Source organism: Ranitomeya imitator, chromosome 4 (assembly GCF_032444005.1).
Source record: "Ranitomeya imitator isolate aRanImi1 chromosome 4, aRanImi1.pri, whole genome shotgun sequence".
Taxonomy (NCBI): Eukaryota; Metazoa; Chordata; class Amphibia; order Anura; family Dendrobatidae; genus Ranitomeya; species Ranitomeya imitator.
This window is the reverse complement of record NC_091285.1, coordinates 475,814,959-475,827,454: the sequence shown is the minus strand read 5'-3', so window position 1 is coordinate 475,827,454 and position 12,496 is coordinate 475,814,959. Positions and strand designations below refer to the sequence as shown.

General features: G+C 41.5%; 1 protein-coding gene across 1 annotated transcript in view; it reads right to left on the bottom strand.

The window, feature by feature from the left end:
* MYO1E (myosin IE) overlaps positions 1-12,496 on the bottom strand; it is a 198,896-nt gene that overhangs the window by 58,558 nt on the left and 127,842 nt on the right. Inside the window, exons 10-15 of the mRNA XM_069765889.1 lie at positions 10,536-10,732; positions 9,270-9,350; positions 9,101-9,187; positions 8,640-8,726; positions 6,690-6,857; positions 3,527-3,612 (exon numbers count right to left, since the gene is read on the bottom strand). Of these exons, the coding sequence (XP_069621990.1) occupies positions 3,527-3,612; positions 6,690-6,857; positions 8,640-8,726; positions 9,101-9,187; positions 9,270-9,350; positions 10,536-10,732 (706 nt within the window). The remainder of the gene's footprint in view (positions 1-3,526; positions 3,613-6,689; positions 6,858-8,639; positions 8,727-9,100; positions 9,188-9,269; positions 9,351-10,535; positions 10,733-12,496) is intronic.

Here is a 12,496-nt window from a genome sequence, read left to right as displayed (position 1 = left end):
ATTTTTTTCAAAGACTTTGTTGGGAAAATAACCTCTCAGACTATTTGTAGACCACAATTGCTATTTTTCTCTCGATTGTGGTTTTATGTACAATCCAGAAGGAAAGAACCGGTCGTGCAATGGAAGCCTAACTGTCAACAACTCTCTTGGTGAACAGCAAGCAAAAAAATGGATAGTCAAAAGGTATGGTGAATAGTGGGTTTTGCAAGAAAAAGTCAAGGTGTTTTAGTGAAGATGGTGCTTTAACCCTTAAAGGGGTTGTCCACTACTAGGACAACCCCTTCTTGATCTAATATTTGTCTCCCAAAAAATAAAAAGCCTATGCTCCCCTCCTGTGCTGGCGCCGTTAGAGCGGTGTCAGCACTCGTACTGGGGCTCTCGTACGGTTGTTGTGACACGTGACCTCGGCGCCCAATCAGCGCTGGTGTCACTGGCCCCACCTTCTCACAAATTGAACATTAAGCGGACGTCCAGGTTGGGGCTGATCTCAGACTTCATGTTCAATGTGACAGAAGGGGAGAACAATGATGCCAGTGCCGATTGGGCCACCAGGCTCACGTGTCACACAACCGCACGAGAGCCTACAGGAGAGAGCGTATCAAGAGAACGGCGCTGGCACGGGAGGAGGAGTGAGATTTTTTAATTTTAATCACGGCCAAGCGTAGGGCATGAGAGGAGTTGTCCAAGCAGTGGACAACTTCTTTAAACGGGTATTCCCATGTCCAAGATCCTATCCCAATATGTAGTAGGTGTAATAAGATTAAGCAAACACCTCCAATTAGATATGTAGTATAGTTTTTCTAATGTGCTATGTCTCTATCCTCGCGTGCAGGCATTGCAGGACCTTAGGTATCCATGGTTATCACTACTAGCAACGAGTAACTCACTATATCAGTTGTAGTAACCATGGATACCTAAGGTCCTGCAATACCTGTACATCTTTTCTTCCAAGTGCCATAGCATAATGTTTCTTACCGTACTTACAAAACCATATGAGAGATTATGGGACTAGTTGTTCTTTTGAATGACATCACTATTATAAGGTTTACTGGAAAATGGGAAAAAAATTTCATGTGAAGTAAAATTGTGGAAAAACAAAAAAAAAAAAAACACTATTTCACAATTGTTTTAAGGTTTTTTTTTTTGCATAAGTGGTGCATATGTTTCTAATATACTTTTCCTCTATTTGCTCCCTCCTGGTTTTGGCTTACAAATACTGATGTAAAATACTGACCAAATACTGCGAGTGTGACGGCAGCCCTACAGATTGGGTTAATTGTATAACTTAGATACCGTAGATCAGACTTTTATGGACATGTTGATACCAAATGTGTATTTATACATTTCCTTATTGTTAACTGGTGAAAAAGGGAAGAGATTTAAAAAAAAAATAAAAATAAAACTATTTACGGTACTTTGCTAGTCCCCTTCGGGACCTTGAACCTTTGGTCGTTCTGATAGAAGAAATCAGACGAACATCCAGGTTGTATCGCTGCTCGTAAATGCCTTTTCAATTGCCGACAGCGGCATTTAAGAGACGAACAGCCGTGTTTTCCACCACTACTAAAGGTCAGAGCTCATTTAAAGTAGCGCCCCTTCATGAAAAACCGTGAAAGCATGAAACCTGCGAGCCAGAACGTTATATTACAGGATCCGACAGTATTCCACTGTAAACTATATATCAATCCAACAATTGCAGCAGTCAGGGCAGTAGGTATAAAATACGCTGTGATTTATTGTAGCAATCAAAGGAAATTTGGAGCAAAGCCAAGACACGCAACAGATGGTTTATTAGAAACCATTAGAACTCCCCCGATGAGCTAGCCTACTATTAAAGGCAACATGTCTACAGAAAGTTTCCGGTTGCTTCAGGTAAATTTTAAAAAAAATGTTAAATATAGATTGTGTTATGGAAAATTTTTAAAAAGACCTTTTAAGAATGAAATCTTGCAGTTCTCATGCTGGCCTCCAAGTTTTATACTAGAGAGAATCACTTGCTCTGTGCAGAAGACTAACCATGTCATAGACAAGATGACAATGACAGGTAACAGCTCTACATAAAAAGAAATAATACTAGATCAATCATCCACAATAGGAGATTGTCATTCTGAAGGGAGCGGGTGGAGGTGAGCTGTGAAGTTCCCCCGATTGAAGCATGTTTATATTAGAAACCCAGAAGGCTTCTATAAAAAGACAAACAAAAAAATGATATAAAATATAATGTGTGTGTGTGTGTGTGTGTGTGTGTGTGTGTGTGTGTGTGTGTGTGTGTGTGTGTGTGTATATATATGTGTATGTATGTATGTATGTATGTATGTATGTATGTATGTATGTATGTATGTATGTATGTATGTATGTATGTATGTATGTATGTATGTATGTATGTATGTATGTATGTATATATATATATATATATATATATATATATATATATATATATATATATATATATATATATATATATCCGGTTTCACACGTCCGTGGCTCCGGTACGTGAGGTGACAGTTTCCTCACGTACCGGAGACACTGACTCACGTAGACACATTAAAATCAATGTGTCTCTGCACATGTCAGCGTGTTTTCACGGACCGTGTGTCCATGTGCAAAACACGGAGACAGGTCAGTGTTCGTGGGAGCGCACGGATTTCACGGACCCATTAAAGTCAATAGGTCCGTGTAAAACACGTACCGCACACGGACGCTGTCCGTGTGCAGTCTGTGTGCCGTGCAGGAGACAGCGCTACAATAAACGCTGTCCCCCCCACGTGGTGCTGAAGCCGCCATTCATATCTTCTCTCCGGCAGCGTTTGCTGTAGAGAAGATATGAAAAATCCTGTTTTTTCGTGTTTAAAATAAAGATCCCTGTCCCCACCCCCTGTGCGCCCCCCCGCTGTTAATAAAATACTCACCCGGCTCCCTCGCAGCGTCCTGTCCTGGCCGCAGCTTCTCTATGAGCGGTCACGTGGGGCCACCGATTACAGTCATGAATATGCGGCTCCACCTCCCATAGGGGTGGAGCTGCATATTCATCACTGTAATGGAAGGCACAACGTGACCGCTCATACAGGAGAAGCTGCGGCCAGGACAGGACGCTGCGAGGGAGCCGGGTGAGTATTTCATTAACAGCGGGGGGCGGGGACAGGGATCTTTATTTTAAACACGAAAAAACAGAAAAAAAAAGGATTTTTCATATCTTCTCTACAGCAAACGCTGCTGGAGAGAAGATATGAATGGCGGCTTCAGCACCAGATGCAGGGGACAGCGCTTATCTCTAGCACTGTCTCCTGCACGCTCCGTGTGGTACCCAGTGGGCACACGTGTGCCACACTGATGTGCCACATAAACGCACCGACACGGACAATTCCGGTACAGATTTTTCCGGTACCGGAATTATCTGGATGTGTGAGACTGGCCTAAAACAGGACAGTCAGAACAAGACTCTACAAGTGCTGCATGGGACAAGAATTTGTTGACACAGTATGGGGGCTGTGTCTGTTCGGGGGGAGATCTGATGTGGAATACTTACAACTGGCTACTTTGCATAAGCTCAATGAGGTCAGTAAATAGCACATCCCGATTCCGCTCACAGAATCCATCCATGTCATAAGATACCTGAAAAATAAATAGAAGTGAGGGACCAATACTTTGCCCAGCTGCATTTTCTGAGATTCTAAACCACGGGATGCATTTGAGACCATTAAAAAGGAAAGGGTTAATATCACAACCTATTTTACATTTCAACTTGCCCGCAGCTTATTACCAATTATGGCTCATCGCTCCTGATTCCGTACAGCACAAGAGGATGCAGGTGGAAAACAGGAGTAAGACACTATTGTTCTGCAGGAAGAACAGTAAGAAAGGAACCTTCACTAGTTTCCTAACATTGTATGATGGACAATCACTTTACTCCCCAAAACGGCCTCAAATAATGTAGAAGCCAATACTGGGGTGACAAAAATGGCAGAGGTCAGGTATCATGACAATATAAGGAAATGTGCTAGTTTGTCACTCCAGTACCTTTCAGTCCGTACGACAGTTTTACAACTCGTCATGCACAGTAGACATCCACGTATCCTGGATGTCTCCAGAACCAACCCCTCTAAAGGCTACATTCACCCAAACATAATTTTCAATTGGAGTGCTGTCCATAAAAGTGACCTCACATGGACAACATTCGGAGAGAATGCAGCGGTGAGCCGGCTGTCAGTCAACATGTCAGCACCCTGTTGCCAGGACAGAGCGAAAGAAGGAACTGCTCTGTCCACGTAACATCACAGGAAGTAAAAGCATCACCACCAGGGGCGGTCGTAACAGGGTAGAGCAGGAAGGTAGTTCGCATCTACCTGCTCATAAGGACTTTGAGCCATATTTAAAAAAAAAAAAAAAAAAAAAGAAGTGTAAAAAGGGGTATTCCCATCTCTAAGATACTATCCCAATATGTAGATTAATAATAGCAAATACTTCCAATTAGCATAGTTTTTCTGATTCGCTATGTCGCTTTCCTCATGTGCAGGGCATTGCAGGACCTTAGGTATCCATGGTTATGACCACTAGCATCTAACTCACTATATCAGTGGCCATAACCATGGATACCTAAGGTCCGGCACATGAGGGAAGCGACATAGAAATGTAGTATAGTTTTTCTGATTCGCTAATTGGAGATATTTGCTAATATCATCACACCTACAACATATTGGGATAGAATCTGGAAAATGGGAATACCCCTTTAAGTACCAAATAACCCCTTTTTTTGGCTGATTTATTAAAATGAAAGCCATATAGATGAAAAATCATTTATTTTTGCATGAAAAACAGATGATTTTTTTTATACAGTTCTATGAAATTAGCCGAACAGACAATTTCTTGGCTTGAGATATTTAGTGTATGCACGGCTACCAGGTATTTCAGCATCTATTGCATCAAGTATATGCAAAGAAAATCCACTTCCATGTGCCGCTTGTGTTCCTGTGCCGCTCGTGAATGGTCGCTCAATATCCTGGCGTTTTATTTCTATCCCGGCTCTAATTGCATTTAAAGATCGCTTTGATACTTCTTATTTCCACCCAAGGCCTTGCTGCTGATAAAATTAAATCTGCTTTCCAGTTTTCACGGTGTTAACCACAACACGATTATAAAAAGGCGCGGGCAGAGCAAAGTGTGAGCGTCTGTCAGCACATTCTTAGGCAATTAAACAAAATGCACACACACACACAGGGAGTATTACACAAACATCAGACCCCTCTGAAGCCTGGCGTCAGGAGCACGAAGACGTCGCTGAAGATCTGACCCCCACAGACCACGTTACATAGATTCATTCTGGATTAACTGATGTGTGTTCAGCAGAACTGGCTTTATGATAAAAGTCACACTTGTCCAACTAGTTTCATGGGGAAACACGCTGTAATATGCCGTCTTCTACATAGTCGGGTAAATGAAATACAACCTTCAAGGACAAGTAACACTAGATCCAAATAAGGCCAAATATAACTTTTTTTGTTATGTGACCAGCATATTAAAAATGTTGAATATTTCCTTTTTCACAGTGTTGGCATGGGCGCCTACAGATTATTTTTGACAATGTATGACATTTTTGAATCTCTCACTTGTGGGCTTTGCTGAGTTAACTGTGATAGGGTTAGCAGCGGACAGGGAGTTAATGAAGGGTTGATTGTACTGTCATGGGCCTCACTAATGCAGAAGAGTAGCAACATATACTATATCTACAGTAAAAGATTTGTATGCCTCTCCCCTGTCACCTCCTCTCAACCCATCAATTCATGGAGACCTTAAAAGGTCCATTGACAATTCATTGACCATTAACACTTTAACAGCCACTGTATCGTGTTCTTATAGCAACGGTTTAAAGGATTTCAACAGGCACAATAAGATATTGCAGCTCTTTAGAAGGAGATTATAGCGCTGTATGTGGCATGGATCAAAGACATTGATGCCGACAAGAATAGCAACAACTAACTAATGTTTCTGAGACTTCTGTGTATTGGCACTGCTCTATTCAAATAGAGTGTCAATGGCATAGCATGGGTTGCTAGTGCAAGGGGCAAGAATTGCTCCCCTGAACCCGAATAGAATGCCCCTTGAGTGAGCCCATAAAAAAGTAACCCCTTTGGAAAGAATTAATGCTCCCATAGTCAATATTGAGGCACCCAGCAAAAAAAAAAAAAAATACTCCGCTAATACGAACATCTGACTGCGCCACCTGCGCTGGGATGCTGAAGTCTTGTAGGCTGCAGTCTACAGGGCTGAGCGTGGTGGGGCTGGAAGCCTAGAACGCCCTGCTCCACCAAAGAAATCAACTGTATTGGCATCATGTTAACACCACAAAGTGGTGCTTGCCTGGAGATCACGGGTACCTGGCCAGAAGTCTGGGCAATAAGCACGGCCCCAGATCTTCAGGAGTTTTTGAAGAAAAGTGCAGGATGTCTATTATAGATATCAGAAAGTTTTAATCTTACAATGTTGTGCCTTATACTATGCACATGACATTTCAGGTTTACCAAAACAGCTTTTCCGCAGAACATCTGGGTTTGCCAGTGTAACTTGTCTCTCAGTACTACTGATGCTCCACGGGAAACCACTCTGCTGCTAATAGGTCTTCACATTCCGGAATTTTATCATGTATTACAGTCACCTTGTTTTGTTAACCTGTAATTTTGCCTTTGCCAACGTACCTTTCCAGCATAGTGATGAATAATAAAACCCTGATTCCAGCTGTTGAAATGTTCATGAGTCCCCACCGCCATCTGGAGCTTCTGTAAGAGAGTCTGGTCTGCCCCTTCTCCCACGGCGTGCATTGTGGCACAGACATCGTCCAAGATACTCATCACACCTGGTGGATTCTGAAGAAGCCAACAAACAAGCACAGACAGTAAAGACATTAGGAAATGGTAAAGAACAAAGTCACCATTCTTCTGTGGAGCAGAAGATGCAATAGTGACCCAAGAGTCGGGACTGGAACAGTCTGGAAGCCATCACGTTATACACATTCAGCAGCATCCTAGATAAAGCCCCGTTAATTACAGTCATCCTCGGGCCATGTGTAGACACGAAAGATATGAGAATCTGTAGCAGAATACAGTACATGTGAGTGGGGTTATGAGAACTCTTCACAAGTAGCAGAACCTGTACACATTTAGCTATCAATTCACATTGTATTTTAGCAATCAAAATACATGATGAAAAAAATTCAGATGTCACCCATACCGTGACACAATGTTTTGACTATTTTACTATATCTGCAATTTTTGTTTTTCTGTTCCTATGATGGAGCAAACCACCACAAATTAAGAATCAGATGGACACTAATGGTACCCAACAGACATAGCACAGAATTTCTCTGGGTCCATGAAAAATGGTCTGAAAGTTTCTGTTCACATCTGATTTAGAGTCTTCTGAGACCATTCTGTTCCTGCATTTCTCTGGGATAATCACCAATGTGTCCTCTCACTTTAAAGACAAACTTCTTTGCACGCAATAAGTGTTTTCATTTTGAGGATAGAATTTAGTAATTTATCATTACTATTATCTATAGAAAATTCCCTTTTTACATGTATTACATATTGGCGTTTGGTACATAATCCAGTCTATTACACAAGTGTGGTCATAAAAAGTCCATAAAGACTCCGATCAGTCTTCTGATGAACAGTGCCAGACAGAAGTTGTCAGATTTTTGTCAGAGTTTGTTCTTTCACTGAATGACGCAACACCATGTTCTGCTATTTTGTCCGGTATTTTTTGGCTGGATCCAAGACATGAGGTCGGAAAGAAGCCTTAAACTCTGATGTGTCCAAGGCAATTCTGTTCCACACTACCTACTTACACCAGCCAAAACATTGGTACAGAACATATGACCCACTGATACCTCCATCTGCAAGTCATGCCAATATGGGGTACTGCCCTACACTCATCAGGTAAAGTGACTGATACTCAGGAATATATAGGATGGCACTAAAAGCCTTAAAATCAAAGACATATAATACTCTTTGCTGAAATTAAAGGAAGAAAAATGTATGTCTCACTGAAGAGTAGACAGGCTTCCCCCATTTACAGAGAAACTTATTGGCATATAAATGAGATCTGTATTACTTTTTAGAGGTGTAGATTTTTATTAGGAGTTAAAAAAGCAAATGCATTTTTAGATGAGTAATACACATTGGAGACTAGTACCAGTCCAATGTAAGAATTGGAGTTAAATAATGTAGCTTCTGCATAATGATTTGTAGATTGTGAGCCTTTGCGGGCAGGGTACCAGTTATGACTTGTATTGTTTAAGATTATTGTACTTGTTTTTATTATGTATACCCCGCCTCACATGTAAAGCGCCATGGAATAAATGGTGCTATAACAATAAAAAAATAATAATAATAATAATAATAATAATAATAATCTTGCAGCGGTTTCTGCATTTGTGATGCCATAATAAAGCAAGCTGATTATTGGATCCAGAGGCCACATTTTGCTTTCGTGCATCTACACATTGTTGAAGCTCGAGAGGTCTCAACACCCCCATTGCCAATATAGGAGCTTCGCCATACAAATTGTACAAAGACCAGATTAACCTAATAAAATAAAACGGATGTCAGGGTTGATGGGAAAAAAAAAAAAAAAATTCTTACACTTACCACTTTATTCTCAATGAGATCACACACTATTTTATTGTTAAAATACTCTATAGGGGTCCAGCGGATTCCTTCCTGGACGTATTCCTCCTGTAAATCCAACGACAAACAACTATAAGTAACGGCATCATAGCAAGCTAAAATCCAAATAAGCTCACAATGGTGATGGAAAGGACCACTCACATTATAGTGCTTCATATGCACCTTGTGAGTGTATACAGCACGTTGTAGCCATAAGAAGCATATGCAGTACTTTTGGGACTCTAGCTAAACTAACACGGCTTTCTTCAGACCGTAAAAAAAGATACACCCTTACATTAGCAAATACCTTCAATAAGAAATGTAGTACAGTTCTAGTATTACACCCACTACATTTTAGGATAGGATCTTGGAGATGGGAATACCCCCTTAAGTCTCATCCTTATAGCTATATGAATTGTAAGTATATCCAGAGATTTACTGACCTGTTCTGCTTTGAGAGTCAGCTCAATAAATATTTGCTGTAACTTTTCATTAACAAAATTGATGCAGAACTGCTCAAATCCATTTTTCTGAAAAGAAAGATACAGATTATATGATGTATACTGTAGATTGATGGAACGAGTGCCAATTTATCGCCGTCATTTAACTCACCTGGAAAATCTCAAAGCCATAAATATCAAGCACACCAATATTATATTCTTCATGATCCTTCTGCATAGCTTTATTAATGGACTGAAAAAAACAAACCAAATATTCTTCAGTAAATGACTGCACAGACTAATGGCGTGCTTATCAATTCTTATATTGAGTACTGAGCAAAGGTCAGAGCCCAGCAATTTTGTCTAATTTCCTGTTAAAACCACCATGAAGATAACTCATTGGGGCATATTTATCAATAGTGTCCAACTCTCGGACAGTGCAAATTTAGACTAGACAGTCTGATAAATCGGGTGCGTGCTTTTTTTAAACCGCATGAACCGCTATGAGAAATCTGCTCCTATTTAATACAAGCTTACACCACCTATTTGGCTTACTCTATGCCAGAAATGTGGGCCACAATATTGGTGTAATGTTTTGCTAAGCAATGTCCCTTCTTAGAGAAGATGTACTCCCTTGCTGGACACATACAAGTCGCGAAATGCAGTTTAGTGCACGACCGAACGCCACAATTCTGGTGCCTTTAGCTTGATAGGTTTCCCTCTCCTGGTGTTATGGTTGTAACATTTCATAGTTAAGGATAGAGTAGTTTGCTTTTTTTAATCCTCAGAATAGTATGGTGGTATTGTTAGAGCACTGAATGTCCACATGGAGACCAAGTTTTCCATGTTTCATATATATTTTTATACTCCAATCGGTCTACTTTTCTATATAGGATATACATCTGGTACTTGGCAGCTTCAACCAATTAACTAGCCAAAGAGTAGATCTGTGAATTTTACATTTCAGGTGAACATGGCAACTCTAATGAAATAAGGTCACTAGATTATTAGAACATTCAACGTAGAATATTAATGCTTTTAACTTTTGCTGAAACTAAAATCTCATCCCAAGAAGAACAGGAGACTCGAGAAAAGAAAAAAAATAAACTCAAGAACATTCTAATCAGTATTCCCCAAACTCCAGTCCTCACGGACCCCAACAGATCATGTTTTCAGGATTTCCATAGTGCTGCACAAGTGAGAACTTCTGATACTTCCATCACCTGTGCAATACTAAGGAAATCCTGAAAACATGACCTGTTGGGGTCCGTGAGGACTGGAGTTTGGGAAACACCATTCTAAATAGTCTCAATAAACCTGATTACACATCAAGACAAAACATTGGGGTTGGAAAAATAACCAGTCATGGTCAAGTTTATGCAAGTAGAATAAGGTTAGTACCATCCAGGATTACACATGTATATAAGGTCATACTTACATCCACCAGAAAATCAAATAGACGAGAATGCAGTGCCTTGGCTAAAGCATCTCTGGTGTAGCAGGCTTGCTCCACGTTCAGGGTCACATTGATGGATTCGGACTTGCCGCCCCACTTGCTGTCCATCTGCCTGCTTGTTAACTTCTCTTTTAAACGACTTTCATTTATTCCAAGAAGAAATGTAGGGAATGCTAGAACTGCAAATACATGAAACTATTACCACGCATAGCAAACCGGTACAGCACATTCAGAAGCCATGTATTGGTTTTCGTGATATAAACAGTCATTTAAAGAAGGATTGCCCAATTAGAAAAAACCCTGCCCATAAAAATAAGTATTGGATACACTGCCGATTTTGCAAGTTTTCCCACCTACAAAGAATGGAGAGGTCGAATTTGTTTCACAGGTACACTTCACCTGTGAGACTGTACCTAAATAAAAAACAAAGTCATTGTATGATTTTTACATAATCAAAGGGAATCTGTCACCCCATTTTTGGCCTATAAGCTGCAGCCACCGCCAGCAGGGGCTTTTACAGCATTCTGTAATGCTGTAGATAAGCCCCCGATGTATCCTGAAAGATAAGAAAAACAGGTTAGATTATACTCACCCAGGGGCAGTCTCGCTGTGGTCCGGTCTGATGGTCGTCATGGTCCGGGGCCTCCCATCTTCATACGATGACGTCCTCTTTGCTTCCTGCCGCAGCTCCTGCGCAGGCGTACTTTGTCTGCCCTGTTGAGGCAGAGCAAAGTACTGCAGTGCACAGGCGCCGGGAAAGGTCAGAAAGGCCCGACACCTGCACAGTGCAGTACTTTGCTCTGCCCTTGACAGGGCGGATAAAGTACGCCTGCGCAGGAGCCGCGGCAGGAAGCTAAGAAGAGGATGCCATCGCATGACGATGGGAGCCGCTGGACCCGGAACGCATTATAGAATGCTGTAGATAAGCCCCTGATGGCGGTTGCTGCAGCTTATAGGTAAAAAAATGGGGTGACAGATTAAGTTGCATTTTATTGTATGAAATAAGTGTTTGATCACCTACCAACTAGCAAGAATTCTGGCTCACAGACCTGTTATTTTTTTCTTAAAGATCCACTCCTACTCTGCACTCATTACCTGTATTACTTGCACCTGTTTGAACAAGTTACCTGTATAAAAGACACCTGTCCACACAGTCACACTCCAACCTCTCCACCATGGTCAAGATCAAAGGGCTTTCTAAAGACAGACAAAATTGTAGACTTGCACAAGGCTGGGATGGGTTACAGGACAATAGGCAAGCAGCTTGGCGAGAAGGCAACAACTATTAGAAAATTGAAGAACCACCAGAGGACTGTCAATCTTCCTTGATCTGGGGCTCCATGCAAGATCTCGCCACGTGGGGCAAGCATGATTCTTAGAAAGGTCAGGAATCAGCCCAGAACACAGGAGGACCTGGTCAATGATCTGAAGAGAGCTGAGACCAGTGTCTCAAAAATTACCATTAGTAACATACTACGCCATCATGGACAAAAATTGTGCAGGGCACGCAAAGTCCCACTGCTCATGCCAGTACACGTCCAGGCCCGTTTGAACTTCGAACATTTGGATGATCCAAAGGAGGCATGGGAGATGGTCATGTGGTCAGATAAGACCAAAATATAACTTTTTGGTATCAACTCCACTTGCCATGTATGGCAGAAGAAGCACGAGTACAACCCCAAGAACACTGTCCCAACCGTCAAGTATGGTGGGTGACACCATACTTTGGGAGTGCTTTTCTGCAAAGGGGACCTGACGACTGCACCATAATGAAGGGAGGATGGATGGGATTCATGTATCGCAGGATTTTGGCCAACAATTTTCTTCTCTCAGTAAGAGCACTGAAGTTGGGTAGGGTTTCAGTTTTCCAGCATGACAATGACCCGAAAACACAGCCAGGGCAACTAAGGAGTTGCTCCATAAGAAGCATTTCAAGGTTCTTG